Source organism: Seriola dumerili, unplaced genomic scaffold (genome assembly GCF_002260705.1).
Source record: "Seriola dumerili isolate Sdu_G_001 unplaced genomic scaffold, Sdu_1.0 BDQW01000017.1, whole genome shotgun sequence".
NCBI lineage: Eukaryota > Metazoa > Chordata > Actinopteri > Carangiformes > Carangidae > Seriola > Seriola dumerili.
In genome coordinates this window covers 11,445,844-11,465,965 of record NW_019174272.1, presented here as the reverse complement: position 1 = coordinate 11,465,965, position 20,122 = coordinate 11,445,844, and the positions used below count along the sequence as shown (strand labels likewise).

The 20,122-nt window shown below is 41.4% G+C and overlaps 1 protein-coding gene across 1 annotated transcript in view; it reads left to right on the top strand.

The window, feature by feature from the left end:
* The window catches only part of unc5d (unc-5 netrin receptor D), a 113,227-nt gene that overhangs the window by 69,116 nt on the left and 23,989 nt on the right, over positions 1–20,122 (top strand). Inside the window, exons 11-12 of the mRNA XM_022752957.1 lie at positions 4,900–4,984; positions 17,257–17,428. Coding sequence (XP_022608678.1) covers positions 4,900–4,984; positions 17,257–17,428 — 257 coding nt within the window. The remainder of the gene's footprint in view (positions 1–4,899; positions 4,985–17,256; positions 17,429–20,122) is intronic.

Below are 20,122 nucleotides of genomic sequence, written 5' to 3'. Positions count from 1 at the left end.
CGAGAGCAACAGCTTGTGTATTTGTAATATACAGCACAGTTTACAGACAGTGTAATTAGGCATGATACTTTAAAGTGTATTCAGCAGTCAGCAGGCTCCACCAACATTGAGTGTGCATGGATTCGGTCTTGAGTGTTCCTTTGGGAAATGCCTGTAAAAAAAAAAAAAAAAAATTGAAGAGTAGAAACAGACATAGAAAATGTTCATCAAGATGTTTCGATATGTTTGTACAGTTTGAGCATGTTGGTCACTAAGGCAAACTGGCCGCGTCGTCCAGTAAAACCCTGCTACAAACAACCATATCTTTGTCTTACTGACATTAATCTCGAAGGCACCAGTTTTCTGCAAACTCAGAGGAGCTATTTTAAGGCTAAATACACAGCTTCATGTCAGGGGTCAGTTTCCTGTGGAAGGACGTGTCGTCTGTAGATGAAATATCATAAACTACGTGAAGAAGGAGAACCAGAGGAGAAAGAGATCAACAGTGAAAAAAAATTGAACGTTTTATTTATTTTTTTTAATCTTTTTTTTTATCCTTAAATAAAAAGGAACATAGGCCAGAGTATCTTCTCTCCTCTGCTGTAGTACATCTCTGCACAATGTCTGCACACCGTTTGTACAGTGGAGTAGTGAGAACATAGATCAGTACAGTGAGGGGGCCAGACTGATTATTGTGTAGATATTGCGTTATATAACAGCAGTCTACCTTGCTGCGCCATCCAGCAGGTGTAAACTGTGCACTCGCAGCCCCTTGTCTCTCCCAGTGTGCGTGGTAAGGGGGTAAATGAGCAGCCCCTCCTCAAGTGGTACAACCTCTGTGTTACTTGGTCAGCTAATGAGCCAATAACAGCTATGGACTCTCCTTCAGGCTCCTGCAGAGCTACCAGATACATGTTGGTGTTATCCAGGGAATGTGTGTGTTCACTGTTCACATTAGTTTGGAAGCAGCAGCAAAAAGAGAAAGGAGAAAGGTGGAGCACAGAAGGCTAGAATTAAAAAGGAAAATTAGATATAGATATATGATATATAGATAATTATTATTAATTAATAATACATTTTATTTCCTGGTAAAATGAAATGTCCCACTCTGCCCCTGTGCAACACACATATACACACTTTAAAGGTAAAGAACTACTAATAAGTATATTTAAAAAATCCCTTAGTTCTGAAAGAAAATAAACAAGTTTGCTTCTAGTAGATGAGCATTCTTACCCAACCAACCCCGTCTCCACCCCTCCAACAATTCCCCCAGAATTCTGTGTTGCTGCATTTTAGCACCATTTATTTTGCTGCACAGCCTTTATATACAAGTGAAAGTGTGTGGGCTTAAATAAGTCTGGTGCCAAAATATTTATACAGCCTGACTAAGAAATCAGCCTTTTACTACAATATATGTATCATAGCTATTAGCATATGTTCACCCTCCGTAGTCACCATATACTGAACGCCGTTGCTGATCCATCAGTGCTGTTGCCGAGGAAGGTAGCTAGTTATTTTTCCACATCCTCGCAGGCTCTCTCAGGCAGACAGGGGTCACACAGTCGTCATGTCCCACCAACACAAATGGAGCGATTGGAGGAGCTCGCATGGACCGTTCCAGTTGTCTTGAGGTCAACAGTCCGTGTGAACTGTTGCACTTAAAGCCCTCTTCTGTGGTCCTCATGCATGTAGCCGTGGCCCTCGGCCTGCGTGGAGAGGTGAAGAGAAATCAGCCTCCTGCGGTCATCTTTCAGGGCTGAGGGTGTGAGTGAAGGAGTCGCTGCTGTCAAGTGCAGCACTCGCACAGCCTGTCTGCAGGGACGGCTATTCATTAGACTCAGTAGCCAGCCATACGCAGCCCTTCACTGCAGATTACTGAACCTTTCTCTTCACCTTAGTGGTATTGGACCAAAATAGCAGCGTTCCTTACAGCTCACTTGAGTCTTATAAACAATGGATTCACACAGATCATAAAAACATATATTTCTTGATCACCATAGCCTAGCCTTCAAGACAGTGGAGGAGAATGGAATTAGCAGAGGTGTTAACAGAACTAAAAAAACATTTTGAACATTGAACATTTTTAATTGGAACTAGGTAACTAACTTCTAGGTGATTAGTGACACTTAAGCAAACAGATAAAAATGGATAAAATAACAACAAGCACTAGAAGAAAAGAGCTTAATCACCTAGACAACACATATGTCATATTTTGAAAAATCCTGTAGTTAAATAAGGTACAACAGCAAACTACGAAACACCAATGTGACAACACATACAGCATGAAGAAATGTGCTGCACATCGGAAAACCTGAGTAAATACCAGCGCTGCAAAACGCACCCAGTACGAAACAAGTTCTGATGAAGCTGACAACTTACACTCAACTTTATGAAGTGCATCTAACTAACACTAATATAGTCTCATACAGTGGTGCTGTTTTAGAGAGATGTTGATGATGACCTGTATGATCATTTTCTAAGGCTGCAGTTTGCGGTGCTGTTGAACTTTACAGTGTTTATACTGACAGTAGATATGCACCGGTCCATCGGCCGCCGATCTGAAAAGGCCGGTTTTAAGCGTGATCGGCTGATCAGTCTCAAATATCTGATTCTGTGAAGGTCAAATTTACACTCATGCGGCACACACACACACACACACACACACACACACACACACACACACCCTGCCTTCGGTCCAATTTGTAGTACCTGTAAGGCCAAAGTAAGGTGTGGAAGAATGACCACAAAAAACATTTGGTACAACAAACTTTATCAGACTCTGTTTCTTTCACCTGTGCACGATGTCTACCTACCTCGCTGAACTGCTGCTGCAGCTCGCACGCACGCACGCGTGTCCACACTGCCAGCATTGCTGCTGTGTCTTGGATAACGGCCATCAATAATAATTCTCATCCATCAATGATGAGCGGTCCAAAAATTGAAGAGCTGTAACCAGAAAAGCAGTTGCGTCATTTTTGTTTACTACTCTGTATGATGTGGCGCAAACCTTCACACTGATCATTCTAACCTCCGTGAAGGAAGATTTGTTGCAGGTTAACAGAGTAACAGTTGGCGGCAGTAGCGTGCCAAGCAACACAACAATGTGCCAGTAAAGGCAGGGAAGAGGACATGGACATAAACAATGCACATTCCAAAAATATTCTCAATATTGGCTTTGCAAATGTTTTTTACGAGAACAGACATGCGTCCAACACATTGGTAGTGGCTCAAAGATACAGGAAGTGCATTTTGAATGAAGAGAATGAATTTGTACCTCTTGGTCCCTCCCTACCTAGCAGAACTCTGTTTAGTTATTTCTGTTTTCAGCCTGACTAGTTCTGCTTTCATCAAGTTAACTGACCTTTCCCTGTCCAATCAGAGTCTCCCTTTAATACTACACGAGAAATGTCAGTTGTCTTTGACTCTGTTGACTGACAGTCTCTATTTCCATTGCTTACTGTGTGTAGATATGCAGGGTTTTAGCACTGAATGGTGCCAATAGAGCAGTCTCCACTAACATGTGACACAGCATGTTTATTTAATAAAAACACACTGGTTAAAAATGCACATTTCAAAGACTGGCTGTGGTATTACAAAATATTCACTCTCCGTACAGCTGCCAAACACCGTCTTTATCTGTCATCTCCCACTCTGCTCCTCTGAACCTTTTATTTGTAAAGCAGGCCTTTTATATGCTCTCTGCTCTTCACTGTGACTGCGTCGCCATTCACACAGCAGCAGATGAATAGTGTCAGGCAGTGCTGATGAAAAGTAGTGGGCCAGTGTTGCTGTGTTGACGCAGAGCAAAAAAAAAAAAAAAACTCACCACTTACTTCTTGAAGGGTGTTGTATAATCAGAAGTTTTGTAAATGCTGCTGGCTGCGAGATCTGGAATAAATACAGAGATTGTTTTAATTCTTATTGTTCAAAGTGCCTGATTCAGACAGACAGTGGTTGCAGAATAATTCATATCAAATGTTGAGTCATTCATCTATTTTCTGTAGCCATTTATTCCTGTCCAGGCTGATCAGGTGAAGCTTGACTGGGATAGATTTGGATGTTTGTTCGTTTCAGATTCTGTCTTGTCTGCTAGTTCTAATCCTCAACGTTAGCTTGGCTCAGAAACATAACTTCCCCTGTGTGGCTACACTGATCCAACAAATAATGGCCACACTTCATACAGCTGTCGGTTTTATTTTCTCTTTTTCTCTCTCTTTAGACAACGTCGGAAGACACCAACACCAAAATAACATAAAAGCTCAAACACACATCTCTCCGTCGTTTTAAAGTCTCTTAAGTGTCCGTATAAGCAGCTCAAACATGTTAAGCTATTGTCCATCGATAATCAGGGAAAAATATGGAGGACGTATCATATTGTCCAAGTAAAGGCACATTAACAACATTATGCACAAATATAATCAAATCAAATACAGTGACAGTGTGCCCACGTATTGGTTTTGAAAGACAAAGACGAACTATGAATATTGTATTTTGTTTTGAAGGAGATTCAGAGTTATGTGCGTACCCGACCTTAAACAAACATTGCAGTTAGCGGAGCCCATAGCAATGTGCATGAGTGAGCCAAGTCCTATGTAAATATCTCAACTACACTCTCCTTCACCCTATGATATATTCCTGACACGTGATCAGTGTTTGCATGTGCTAAAATAACTGTTGTTTCATAATAATCACATTAAAATTCATTATGTTTCTAGTTAAAGTCATATTATGATATTTTATTTAGACACTTGTTAGTTTCACTTTATTCTTTGATGTCCCACAGCTCATTCAAGTCAAATGAAGCTCACGTAAATATTCCCATAACCCCCGCATGCAGCTACAACATGCTGTAAACCCTTGTTTTGCCCACGCTGTCAGGCTGCTGTTGACATACTTGTGTGTGTGTTTTTTTTTTTCCAGGGGTCAGCCTGCTGGTGCCTCATGGAGCTGTGGCTGAGAATATGTCCTGGGAGATGTACATGGTGATCAATCAGGGAGAGGCAAGGTGAGGCCAGAGTTTACTCAAATATCATCTCGAGCATCTGTCTGTCTGTCTGTCAGTCTCCCTCCATCTTATCATCCACGTCCCTTGACTCTCCATCCTCTGTCCTCCCCGTCCTGCTCCTCTCTAATTATTTCTCTGCTGTCCTCGTTACGTCCATTACGGCGATGCTTGTCCTACTAAAGCAGATTAAGGAGTTACAAGTTTAATACGCTCTATCATTGGTGGTTTAATTACCACACAATTAGATTTAAGCGCACTGATGTCAAAGAAATGTTTTTGGTTGCGTGTGCTGTGTTGGGTTTATTCAGCCTCTGTTTTTCTTATCATGGCCACTTCACTCTCGTCTTTCCTCCAAATACGAAATAAAAAAGATTTTGGAGCTTAAAAGATAAATTAGAGGATTTAATGTTAGTGTCTTTTCAGCCTGTAATTTAAACTACAGCCCTTTAGTTTCAATATGATTAGCTGTTTATTGTACTATTATATCAACAAAATATCCATAACCATTGACATTTATCGTTTAAGTCACCTATGAAGTAAAGTTGTACAGCATTGGTTGTTGTAGCTTCAATCTCAGATGGACAGAATGACTGATAAGTCGAATCGAAAGTTCCTCTGCTATACTTCAAATCAATATCACGCAAATATCTTAACATTTTAACCTCGAGTTTGATTATTGATCAATGACTTTGGTGCTTATCGGCCTCTCTCTTTTGTGTTTTTTTCGAGGGAGGTGCAGGCGGGTGTCTGCGTCATCGTTTCCAAAGGTCTCAGTTTTAGTGTCTCGAAAACTTGTGGTAGTAGCAGTGGACGCCAGATGTCAATGTAGTAAAAGTGGTGCGTTTCAAAAGTAAATGGTAGTAGTGTGGACATAACCTGAGACTCGGTGTTTGTGCTCTTGTCATCCGTATCGGCAGCTTTGCTTCGAGTGAATTTAGCCGGTAGTTGAACGGGGCGGAGGCACGTGACTGAACACGAGGCAGCGTTTCTTTAAGGAGACAGTTAACGAACGCGGCAACAGGGAAAGTATTTACTGAATTAATGAGGGAAATTAAGTCGGTGAGAGGTTCTAAATGTCGGTTTGGATGCTTTTTCAGTTAACTGCCCGGCACTGTTATTAGTATTGTTATTAATGTTAGCACAGCAGCAGTTTTAGCAATGAAACCGGTAAAGAAGATGAACTATCAGACAGTTTTAATGTGGTCATCATCAGTGTCATCCTCCAAATAAACAAACACATAAATAAATGCACTGGGCAGTAATGCAGGCAGACATACAGAGGGTAGATGTGTGTGACCCTCCCCACGGCCATCCCCACATGTCTGTGTTTACCGGCTGGCTGCGTGACAGATGGGGCCCAGCGAGCAGTGCAGCCCTACCTCCCGCTCCCTATAGGAGTCCTCTAGGTGTCACGATATGGGTGTTCATTTCCAGAAGCCCCTCACAGGTGGTAGTCTGGGCTTTGATGTCCCAGCTGCTGCAGGGGAAAAACTCAAGTTCACGCCGTGCGACCCAGGGGGGCTCTGCAATAGAGTCCTTCATTTAGCCAACTGACTCGTAGGAAGCAAAGTCAAACCTCCAATCCTCCAATCTCTTTTTTTTTTGTCCTCACCGCTCTGCCGAGAGTCAATATGTAGTTATATACTCCTCTCGGTGTCAACAATGTGGTGCTCTGGGAGAGAGTCACGACCCGGGAAGCTTGTTTAAACGATGATGAATGCGGTGATGAATGGAGCGTGGTGCGCTGATGGACATGCACAGCGGAATAGAAGGCGCAGACGTCTCCCGAGGCCTTTCATCTTGGCAGTACGCACATTATGAATTCTGATCACAGCTAGGTAATGACCCTTGGATGGACTGAGCCTCTCTCCGGGGGGGTTCTTGCACATTCTTCCTCGCGGATAGCCACGAGGGTTTCCAGTTTCTTCTGAAGTGTCACTGTTTATCTGCAATGTTCTGCTTCGACAAAGTCACAAAAGCAAGGAGACCCCCTCAGAATACACACATCAGTGGTAAAAATGACAGGGTAGATCGACTCGACGGGGCACTGAGATAATAACATGCAAACAGCCGCGGCAAGAGTGAGGTACACCTATCCTGTCATTTCTTTTATTTGAGGTCGCTTATAAAAAGCAAGCAATTTTCCTTTTAAAGAATTATACATGTTGCACTGACCTCAAAGAAGGCAGAGCAGCTCTTCTTTGTTCTCGACAGGGTTACAATATGCTGCAGCAGATAAAGACCCATGAATCACTGAGAACAAATTCTCCTTCTGCAGTCTTGTTGAAATGTATATTGCATGTGAATTTGTTGACATCTTTGTAAAGGTCTGGAGCTGTCTTCCTCTCCTTTTATAGATTCCTACCTGCAAGCAGAAAGTCCCTGGTTTCTGCTGCTGGTTTATCAGCCTTTGAAGCGCAGTGAAATATTTCAGGTTCCTCCCCGACAGTATTTGGTTCCGGCCACGGCCGTGCTTTTTGAAGTGCTTATTTTTTGCCGTTGCTCTGTGTGAGCAGAGAGATGTTTACTGTAGACACCCATATTTCTGCCTGTGGTATGTTGTGCTTGTCATCTCGCCAGCTGTCAATCACTGTTGACATCATAGCAGGCCAGGGGACATGCAAAGAATTGTATCCTTTATTTCCCGCCGCAGTGTCCAGCCCCAATCCCTGTCCAACCTACTTCTCCACACCCTGATAGAATTCCATTAAAGGTTTTTTTTTTTTTTTTTTTTTTTTTTTTTTTAAAGATGTGTTCTTGAAGCTTTTCAAAGGCTCATCTAAATCTTTTGAAGGCGCAGTTTTGCTTAGGTCAGACATATTCCCTTTGCTGCTGAGGTTATATGAACGCTTTGTATTGTAAGATAAATCCCTCAACCTACTGAGGCAGAAACAGCTTTGTCCTGGTAGGAAAAGTGCTTTTAATGATGAAATGATGATTTCATATGTCTGCTTTATGAATGAGGCCCAATTGAACATTATTTATTGTTGTCTAGACAGTCCTAGTTCAGTTTTGTTTCATACATCTGAAGAAGGAAACTCTTGGAAGTCACACAGTGCTTTGCAGGATCAGTTTTATAGAGTTTGGGGGCTAAAATGATAATCTAATATACATGGTTGTCAGCAGAAGTGCACCAGTGCGTAGGTGTGACATGGCTTCCTGCTCGGATGCCCAGCCCTCTAGTCAGGCAGCCCCACAGTGGCTAACCCAGCTGATCTGTTTTTCTGGATGGCGAGCCATGGCAGCTCCTGCTCTAAGCCGCAGGTCTCATGGTCCATAGATCTCACAGCACAGATCTCTGGATGGACGCAACACTCAGTCCAGGTTTCAGTCCAGAGCACACAACTCCATGTCCCCGCCAAGGTGACATTACGCTTTAGAAATAAGTGCCGTCAAACTTCAAACTGACATCTATCTTGGTCTGAAATGTTTCCCTGCCTCACAGGCAGAATAATTCATCCATCCATCTACAGTACGATGAGGACAATGTCACCCCTCCACCCCCCACCCCCCCTGCCTGTTATATGCTGTATGGCTTATAGGGGACATTGTTTCAGTCTTAGTTTTGACATTCTGTGTGAATAACTGAAATGTAATAGCCAAGTAGCACTTTTGTCAAACTTAACTAATCACAATCATGATTTTACTGTGGTAACTATATATTTATGTTAATGTTATGTTAATTATTGCAAACAACCTGTGAAAGAAATTTGAAATCTCAAAAATTATGCTTCCCATAAATTCTGATTCAGTGGCCTTGACCTTTATTCAACTCAAATACACAAAGAACCCATATCTAATAGAGTCAACATATCATACTGACCACTCGGTTTCTAGAGTTTTTCAAAAGACATCAATATTATTTTTATTCACTCATGTATTTGGTTCCACTTTGCTGTTCTTTTTAAAGCTGATTAGCTGCTTTGATAGCAGCAGAACTTCAACATTTCCTGTGCAAATTTTTCACATTAAAAGGTTTCCATCACCTCAAAGAGTATATCTTCCTTTCTTGGTAGGTTTATAAAGTGAAATATTTTCAGGAAATGGGTTGTTTCATTGTAAGTATCTTAACAGTGATTAAAAAAGGGTTCACAAGAACTTTATTGATCAGCAAATACATAGTAGACCTACTGTAGCTCCATGAACACACTGTGAACACACCCTGAACACACCATAAACATACCATAAACAAAAAGTTGTAGAATTCAGATGAAAAACACAAACCAATATTACCATCCTTTCGCAGCCTTACATATGTCATACATTTGAACTCTTTTTAATTCAATGACAAATCTCTGATATAATGCTACAGGTCAGCATATTCACCTTAAACATTTGTTCACCCTTTTACTTTCAATTAACATAGAAAATAGTTGGTGCAAAATCACATACGAAATGTAGCTTTACCTTATATATGCTACTGCAGTTACTGAAAACACACCACTTCTTAACAATAGCAACTTTCACTGAGCCACATAATAATTACTGGGTGTCAAGTACAACACACTTGCCATGCACTAAACTAATATAGCAGTCTTGCTAGCTCACACGTGCTCATTTTAAAAAAAAAAAGCATAATGTTACTCAGTTTGAAACAAAATACTGACAGACCTTGTGGTTCTAAACAAACAAAAAGTTTAAAAGTGTGACATTTCCCTTTGTTTGGACCTTTGAACACTTTTACTCTGCTGACACCTGTCACTTTTTTGAGACCTACTTCAAAATAAAAGCTCCAGCCTTAATAATATATCTATATAACAACTATAAATGAATAAACTGAGCCATGCTAAAGGTCACTTACACTGTTAAAAAGAGAAGCATTATTTGAGACTTGGCCTGTATTTCAGTAATAACTGTCATTGAAGAATTTATGGCATAATAGATGCATACACCTGTATTTTGACAAATACCATGATTATATGTCACACACACTGTCATCCCTTCAGCATCATATTTTAACAGAGGAAGTACATTAATGTTACTCGTTAATAGGCTTGCACTGTGAACCACAGAAAAATATATTCCTTACCAATCCGCAGAAGAAACAGAAAATACACATTACTAAAGATATTTTCTCCTGGCTAATTAGATTTTGATATGTCCCTGTACTAAGAGGGATTTTGACCTGATGATGGCATTATAGGAAAAATCAGGAAAGACATTTGGATTCAACCTGGGCATGATAATTCAAAGCCCAACATGGAAATAAAAGCTTTAGCTTTTGATTTGTTTTCCCAAAACTTTACATTTTAGAATGATGCTAGAGAAAAGCTTATAGGGTATACAGAATTGGAATGTGACAGAATAGATTGTGATGTACTATGGCCAATCAATATTGGCCAAGGGATCACCGAAATCATTAGGAGTCATCCTCTGAGGACCATGAATATTTTATATTTCATGGAAATCTGGAAGGTTGTTGATATATCTTACATTACAAGTGTAAACACACAGGCCAGCTGCCCAACATCAAGTAGCATTGCAGTGCCTAAAGCCCCAGGACTAAAATCAACAATATTTTCAAAATAAAGCCTGTATTAATGATATATTTAAAGGCTTTATTCCTTTATTTTGAAGGAAATATCAGCTAAGCCTTTAAAAACTTGAAAAAGTACAGTTTGTTTTTGAAGGGATAAGGAGTAAACTGGACATCGATTTTCAGCATGGTCCTCATCTTTTTCCATTTTCTGCTGAAATAGACCCATGATTCAGCTAACATCCATACACACACATCTCTGCCCTTTATTGACTCTATCCAAACAAGTAGAACAGACACCGAAGGGTGAACAATTGACTCTTTGGTGTTCGGTTTCCTTTGATGAACTCATTACCAATAACAATGAGCCTGATAAGTTGCAATGACAAGCTGAGTGTATAGTGCATTGACACTACTATACACTACTATACTACTGATGATTCTGTTGCAGTCAGAATGGAAAGGCCTTTGAAACAGCAGTTAAACCACAAGTCAATAATCAAATAGTTGTCTAATACCAGCCAGAGGTCGGCCCCTTTAGTAACTATAACATGCTGGATGTGATTCAGGAATCACTGTACAAAAGCAAAGAAAAATACACAATAATAAGACATTTCACATCAAATAGCATGGTGAGCTGTTTCAGTTGATGAGCTTTGTTGGTTACCCTCATTTTCCCAGTCAAGTTGGTTATGGTTCACCAAGCTCTGACAATAGAAATAAAGTGGTATCAAAGTTTGTTGAATAGTCATTAAGATGGTATTTTAAAAATCAAGCCACTTCGCCTTGTTATGTTTTTTTACATAGATGGGGGATTAGATTTGTTAATGTTTTACAGAGCTGTACTTTCACTCAACTCATTTGTCAGTCCTTGATTACTGAAGTTGTTTTGATGGATGCTCTGCAGTAAAGACTTCAGCGGCTAAAAGGAGAGAGCAGCAGAAGAGAGACGTTATGGACGCTGACAGCAGGAGAGCTAAAAGTGCACGTCTTTGCTGGATATTGCATCGATGCACCAGGCTTCACCTCTAGATGCCTGTTTGATTAATGTATCCACGCACCACATAAGGTGTCTGCATCAACTTAAAAATGGATAAAAGCACAGTGGGACAAACAGGTGGGAGACTACAAGCAAATAAAGGTGAAGCTAATGGAGCATGCTAATGTGTGCATTTATTAAGCTCGCCCGTCTCCTCTCTTGGCCCAATCTGCCATATTGCACGGCTTCCCAGGTCCCTGAGCAGTGAGTCATCGCTCACTTTAAATAATGCACCTCATCTAGGGGCTTAAGAAGCTGCCGTACAGCCCTTCATCGTGATGACAAGTGGAATTGAGAAAAGAGACCGCCAGACTCTGCCGCTTCTTTAAGGTTGCTGCCGGACTCTCAGGCCCGAGCTGCAGGCTACTTAAGGAGCAGGTAATCTGCTCCTTGCCTACACTTTGCATTAAATGTGTGATCAGGCTCAGCGCTGTTGGCTGAGGGATCGAGAGCTCTCTCGGGACCAGTCAAGAGCAGGGCTGCTGTTGACATAACAGAAAAACTGAGCTGAGCTAAGAGACATAAGGAAGAGGGCGAGATTGTTGTGCATTGTGATGGTACCTGCAAGGCCTGATAGCCAGAGACAATAAGTACACCCGCACCCACCCTCTCCCAGTCAGATGTTGAGGCAGTGATTGGGAAGTCTGGAGTGCGTGTCTCAGCCAGGGAGAGCATTTACCATGAAGGTGTGCCAATAAAACAGAAGCAGCCTTTCATTCAGATAAGCTGCTGTTCAGAAGCTCACGTTTCTTTATAAAAAAAAAAAAGTTTCCCAGAGTTGTGGGCGGGTGTCAAAAATAAATGAATAAAGTTGAAGTATCATTTTCGAGGCTGTTAAGATAATTAAGTCTGTATGAATCATTGCACTGCAAATAAACTGTTGTTGTGTGGTAAATAATATGCCATTTAAAGCAACTCTTTCATCCCAAAGCAGCGCAGTTAAAGCATACAATTGTTGCATGGCTTCTCTCAGTGGGAAACAAACCTCTAACTGCTGTGGTGTTGATGTGATGCTCTACCCAGTGAACTGCACAGTGACATGAGTCAACTTTTTCTTTTTCTATAGAAAAGTCTGCAATGAGCAAACTCTCAGCTCCAGGGGGTTGGAGTGAGTGAGAGATTGGGGCCGTTGATACATGGTGTTGGGTTTTATTAGCATTGAGAATGTGGACAGTGGTATTCATGCAAATTAGAATGTATTGTACGTTGAAGGTTAATTCTGGTCGACTGAAACGTGTATCTTATTTTTGTAGTTATGGCTTTTAGATCGGGGAATACGTCAACATAATTAGATAGACACCCATGAGGGAAGAAAAGTGAAGACAGACAGTCAAAGAACCAAACTCCAGTACATCCAAACTTAGCAGAGGAGAAATGAAGGTGAAGGCTAAAATTCTTTAAATATTTTGTTGTTAAAGACCCTCTCCAATGAAAATCAAGTTTTCAACTTTTTCAACATCCATATGATGTTTTTTATATAATACAAGACATATCATGAGTGAATAGGTATTTGCACCTTTGAACTGTAGTGAACCAATGACAGTCTCATAAGAAACCTGTCATAAGTCACAAACCTAAGAAACCAATCCTGTCAGTGTGGGGATGGTGGGCGGGGCTAAACAAACCTGAAATCTTGTCAGTACAGAGAGCGAGAGTTTGTATTAGCACAACCACTAACACTGTGTCAGCCACTGCCAGTTACAAGCTAACAAACAACACAAACAAATAAAAGATGCTAACTACACTAACTGTTCTGATCCGTCTGCTAGTCACTGAATCTTGTCTCAACAGACTCCTCATCTGAGTCTGGGTCTGACTGAGGCTCAAACATGGCTGAGTCTCTCCCATGCTTCCTCTAATGCTAACCATCTGGTTACACACTGCTCGTTCACCGTTCACCAAAGCCTTGTCCATACAGGGAGAGTTTGCAGTAGCACAGCCACTTACACTGTGTCAGCCACAGCCAGTTACAAGCAACATCAACGACAACGACAACAACATAAACAAATAACAACGCTGACTGTTCTGATACGTCCTCTAGTCGGACCAAAGTGATGGACTGACCAACCAACCAAGAGTCTGACAATGCAGTCCATAGTGCTGTTGGGTCTGAGCTCTGCCTCATGAGCGGGACACCATATGTTGGACCTTCAGTTGTCCAGCAATTTATTGGCTATCATAAATTAAGAAAATATTAAAAATATTAATATTGAATAATAACTGAATTAAAGTCCTCGGGGGCACCAGCCTAAAAAAAACATAGGCGAAATAGCCAGTATTGGTTCAGTCTCAAATCATTACTATTAATCTGGAACTCTCATTAATAGTGAACTTAATAACTCTCCTTGGCTTGTTCAGGAGCAGCAGCTCCTCTCCCCTCTTGGCTTTCTAACAAGCAACAATGCTCCCAGCCCAGGTCGGCCCTGCTACCTGAGACAACAGCTCCCTTGCTGGCCTGCTCACAGCAGACCTCACCACTCTTCTCCTCAACATCAGCAACCTGCTTAGGAATTACTGAGAATGAACCAAGTTTTATTCAGAATCAGCAGCTACAACACGAGGTCAGCCAGCTGATTCCCAAGCAACAGGAGCCACAGCAGAGTTAGCATGGAACAGCTAACTCTGTGAGAAGAACAGAGGAGAAAACAGCTGAAGCCACACAGCCAGACAGGACTTTACTACACCAGGAAGCCTCCCAACTCACTGGACACTTCAACAACATTGGAAAGGACCTCTTTGTTTGTTCCAAGGACTGGGTAACGTTAACTGACTTGGCCTAAATAAAGGGTCTAAATTTATTTCTGGGGTAACCCCCAAAAAGGTACCCGGTCGGGAGGTAGTACTTTCCAAAGGTTCAGGAACTTTGGGGGGTGTGGTCTGCAGTGCTGAACATTTCTGACTAGTTAATACTCGCTGCATTTTATTTCACCCGCGATGTTTAAAAGTCCCGAGTGAGCACCGAGCGAGGAAACACTTTTTCCACACCGTGAAACAGGTCCGGGAGAAGGTAAAAAAACTGAAACAGGACTTCAAAAAACTAAAGGACCACAACAGCCAGAGATGCTAGGGTTGCCACCCGTCACATATAATATGGGATTGTCGTGTATTTGAAAATAAAATGCTGCGTCCTGTGTTGAATATACGGGATGCAATTTGTCCCGTATTTGCGTTCATGTTATGTCCTCAAAGTGCTGTGATTAATGTAATGTCAAGTAATAATTTTGCATAATCTTCCTGGGATTTATAAGCCGTGGTGGAAACACAGACAACAATCGGCCACAGGAACCTTTTAGTTCCTGAAGAAAAGTACCTGGAAATAAAAGTTCAGGCCATGTGGCCATGTGGTCATAGTGACCACTTTGAATCGGCGAATCTTGCCTTTGTCCGTGTCCCCACAGACACCCCCATACACACACACACACATACACACACACACACCTGTATATACTGTAGATTAGACATTGTGTTTTTCTCTGTCCTATTGTAAATAAATGTCTAAGTATAATCACCGGTGTGTTTAATGTTGCACAAGTGTGAATACTGCCAACCTCTACTCAGTAGAACTCCAATCATTCAACTTTAACTTACTGTGGATATGGTAATTTGGTTGTAGTTCTTAAATTAATTATTAATGAGGGTTCCAGATTAATAATAATAATTTGAGACTGAACCAATATTGGCTATTTTGCCTAAAGTTATTATTTAATTCAATATAATAATAATTCAATATTAATAATTTCTTAATTTATGCCTTATAATTTAGCCAATACATTGATAGACAACCGAAGGCCCAAAATATGGTGTCTTGCCTGTGAGGCAGAGCTCAGACCCAACAGTGCTGCACTGCTAGCATGGCTAAAAACCAAAGGGGCTGCATTGGTGGAGTCACAATGCTTGAGATAACACTGAAGTACAATCCAAGGACAGTTTGAGGAAACAATTTATTTAAACAGCACATTTCTTAAATATATATCACAAAGTTCCTGACAATAAAAGACAAATGCAAGACAGTCACAATTTAGAAGTAATAATTAAATTAGAGATACATATAACTGAATAGAGGCAAATAAATCAACAACATTTGCAATACACAGTATTCTACTAAGAATATGTGCTTTGAGTGGCCATTGAAGTGCTTTGCTGGAGTATGTGCTTTGCATTTTGCTAAAGGTTGAGCTAAGTTAAACATTTTTGGAAGGTTGGATGCCCCAACAGGCTAACGGTTAAACTGCGTACCATATCACTGCAACATCCGTGATTCGATTCCAGCCAAGGAGCCATGTTATCTTACACCTCTCTCACTGTCCTTGTTTCCTGTCTATCTCTGCACTGCTTCAACTACTAAAGACAAGAATTCTGTAGAAGTCTGTAAAACCGATTTCTCCCTCTGCGAGGATCCCTCTTTGCCAACTCAGTGGTCTCACTGAAAAAAACTACAGGGTTCTGTTTTTTTTTTTTTTTAATCAGTGCTCTAAGTAAAATGCTTTACATAATCTGACTAAACTGTTGACGACCTGTATGATCTCATGACTGCTGCCAATTCTTGCCCTTTCAAATTCTGCAGTCACTGTATTTCCAGATCTCAGCTGTTTCTTTGGTGCATTCAGTGCTATCATACCTGACAAAAACACAACAAATTGACCTAAAAACTAGAATTCCTCTTTTTAATTGTTTAATTATTCTTTTGCTCTATTTAACAGCAGATTGTGTGGCTAATCCACTAGATAGAACACCATAATGCAGTCCTTCTCATTCATGTCATTGTTTAGCGTGCTGTACTTTAAAGCTGCTTCTTCCAGTGCGAGGAGGGAGGGAGGAAATCTTAACGAATCAACACTCTAAGATCTGTGATGACTGTAACAAACTCAAAAAAGTTTCTAAAGGTGTCGCTCTCTCTCGTGTCGTGAACCTTACCTGCCCTTTCTTCTAAAATCCAACTGCAGCCGCTGCCTCTGCCACCATTCACTGGCGAGACTTGTTTGCTGTAAGCTGCTTTTAATGAGCACACTCCAACTCGCCAGCAAATCACAGTGACTTTTTCACCTGTGCTGGAACAAATTCCAGCAGCACGGCTGTGTAGCAATAACTTGATCTTGAGGAGCAGGAGTCCACAACACTGGCGCTCACAGGAAGGCAGACCTGGAAGTGTGAGCCCGCAGGCATGTTTTCCTCGCAGCCCACCTCTTTTCATAAGCTCCGCTCATTAGTTTGTTGTTTTTCATGCAGCAGCAGAGGCTCAAAGAGAGATGTTAAGCACATCTAATGGCTCTGAGATGATAAATAGAGAAGGTTGGATATGGAAAGTCGTGTGAAGATCACAGATGCTGCACAGTGAGAATAGTGCTGCCATGTACAACACCAGGTGCGATGTAACCGAGCTGCTTCACCTTTGTGTTTGAGAGTTTATTTTTATCACGGATCATGCCGGTCAGATTCAAAAAATAAAAGTCCACAACTGGTTAAAGCATTTCACCTTTCAGTCTTGCAGCGTAGCAAATTATTGTATACATGTTTAAAATAAGAGGACAGCTGTGCAAACAACTCCTACCTGCAATGAAAAAAAAAATACATTCATGACGCACTTCGAATCAAAGCGTCCGTCAAAAGACACAATTGCAGGATTACAGAGTCGGTGTGCTGACGTGTCTCCACATTTAAAAACAGGCTGCATCTTTTCTCTGCACGACTTCAACTTCTTTTCTTGTATCTTTCCGTGTGTGTGTGTGTGTGTGTGTGTGTGTGTCATGGTGTGTTTAGTGTCCAAACACTGGAAGGCTGTGAAATCCTCCTGGGCCCAGAGGTGACGTACGGTCCTCCGGGTCTGGACCTCTTCTGCCCAGTGGCCATGACTATCGCTCACTGCGCCGAGGTGGACGCCGAGAACTGGAACATCCAGCTCAAGAGGAGAACCCAGGACAGCAAATGGGAGGTGAGAGCTGCAGGCCCACACTTGTCAAGGACAGTGCAGCCTGTCAAGATGTTAGCTGGGCTTAGACGTGGCGTTGGCCTTTCCTAAGTTGTCTTTTTCCTGAATGACTCCATTCTTTTTTTTTTATAGCTAAATGTCAAGAGGAATGAAGGGGCGGTAAACCCACCAACCCACTGTTTATGTTTGCAGGACAAATCTCGCTTTTATAAACAAAGTAAACACAAGAAAACACCAGTCACAGTATAAGAATAAAAGAAAGTGTACGTGCTGTTGAGGTCCTGTTGTAATGTTGCCATCTAGCGTTGCTTTGCGGAAGTTTGGAATCACTGCACTATGTCCATAAATGACAAAGGCTAATTCATGGTTTTGATGTGAATCAGTATTTAAATGGGAGCAGTTTCCATCCACAGACTACCTGTCTCAATTCAGATGAGATACAATAATAAGATAAGGTTATTACATGTGACCAACATACTGTTCCTGCTTAGCTGCAACATCTGGATCTACACACCTGGTGAAAAAAGTAACTAAAGAAAGAGGAAACATTCAATCAAAACTCAAACAAAAGCCTCTCATAATGATACCTGTGTGCTTTCCCTTGAGCTCACGTTTATTCCACATGACGGCAAAATATTTTCTATCAACAACAGATGAAATGACTCTGTATAGTGTGAATGGGCTCACGTGTTCTGACAGGCTCACTTGCAGTGACCTAGCTGGTTGTTTTGTGACCCCAGCCTGCGAGTTTCACTCCAGACCACCATGTCTCGCGCGGCAACAGGCAGCTATTTTAAGTGAAGCAACTCCATACACTGGAAGCCCAGCACCAAACTGCAGACAGACATAGGAAAATAAAAAATCTAAATGTTAAAGAGTTATACATATATTTATGTGAGTGACTCAAGACCAAAAAAGTGTTTGCTAACACGTTCGCTATGAGGTGATAATATATCAGTGTTGGGTTTTTAGCTTCTTTTGCTGCCACCAAATACTGGAAAAAAAAACAATGAACGCAGCTTTAAATATTATCATTCAGTTGAATTTGTAATTAGTTTTTAGTTTTGTGATTTAGTTAGTAAATTAGTTTTTGAATTAGTGACTTATGTTTCATAACTCATCATATTACACCCTCTTATATAAATCTGAAGGTTGTTACACAAAGAATGTCAGGCTTTAGCTTTTGAAATATGAAAGTCATATTCTGTCACATTTATAACTATAAGCAACTTTAGCCACAACATAAACCTGTGCTATAACTATGCCCATACGCTCTGCAATGCTTATTGAAAGGAATGCAGTGAAATACACCATAGTTTGGTGCTTCTTTTATTTTGAAGATTTTTTAACAAAAGATATGTGAATATTTGTCTGATTAGAATATCTCATGTGAATGCTAGCTGGACTGAGCACGTTATTAACTCTTAGAGCTCTATCATACACAAGTGTCTTTGCTAGTTTCAGACCCACATGGTCGTTTTCCCGTCCAGCGCTCACGTTGTTTAAATGGCAAATACACTTGCGCCCATCTGAGCGCCCATGGGCGTGTTGGTCTTTAAATGAGGTGTATGGTCAGGAGTATTGGTAGCGCATTGCTATCTTGAGACAATGAAAGGCAATGCGCAATTGACCAACAAAGACTTGGTCTGAAGTCAGTGGTACAGTATTTCACTGTTATGTTAAGGACACATTGTCAAGAGACTAAAATGTGCCAAGATACACGGGCGCACAGAGCGCATACACTCTTACACTCTGCCTGTTACACACAAGAAGAGAGTGCCACACTGTTTCCCATTCATCACCTAAACTACATTTATCCACAGTTTCATAATGAACCGAACATTTATTTGCACGTCTCATAATCATAACAAAACATAAAAGATGTCTAACGTTGTGATTTGTGCCATTTCTTGGCAGAGCTGTGTGCAGAGCATTGATTCCCTCAGCCCTCCCTTGGCCCTCACAGTTCACAGAGCTGCTGTTTGTGTGTGTGTGTGTGTGTGTGTGACAGTTATTTTCCATTGTTAAAATAGCAAAAGTGACATGGACACGCCCTAAATGCATTTGCACTACGCACTTTAGATTGTGCGCTTTGGACTGTAAAAATAGAGCCCTAGAAGTCATCCACCATCAAGATTGTTTGGGGTAAACAACCAGAGGTTGGAGGCTGATGATGAAGGTCATAAACTGCCACCCCCACCCGACCCTGACCCCCTTTTCTACCCTTCTAAACAGTAACTGGATGTCACTCAGTGTAAGATAGTGAGTTTTGTTAAAGTCATGTTCCTAGACATAAGACGCCATGAGTTCCTTGTGCTCCGCCTCTGCTCGCTGGCCTTTGTATGAGCTTTATGTGGTAAAAGGTCCAGTTAGTCAGTGTGACATGTGACTGGTGAATTATATGTGAGCCATAAAAGACTGTTGGGGCTTTGTGGGTGAGCTGATTGATCCCGCCTTATGTCCTCTGTGGGTCCAGAGGGTGACATAAGGGCCGCATGAAGGTAACACCGCCGGTCCGGCAGGAGGAAAATAAAGAAACAATTACAGCATGTAATGGGCAGGAAGAGGCATGGCTGCTGTCAGTCAGCGGGGAGGAGGAGGGGCCCCGTTAGACAAGGCAAGTATCGATTAGTGGATCAGGAAAGACATGGCACAGTGAATTAAGACATGAGGTAATCAGCAGGAGAATTATTGAGA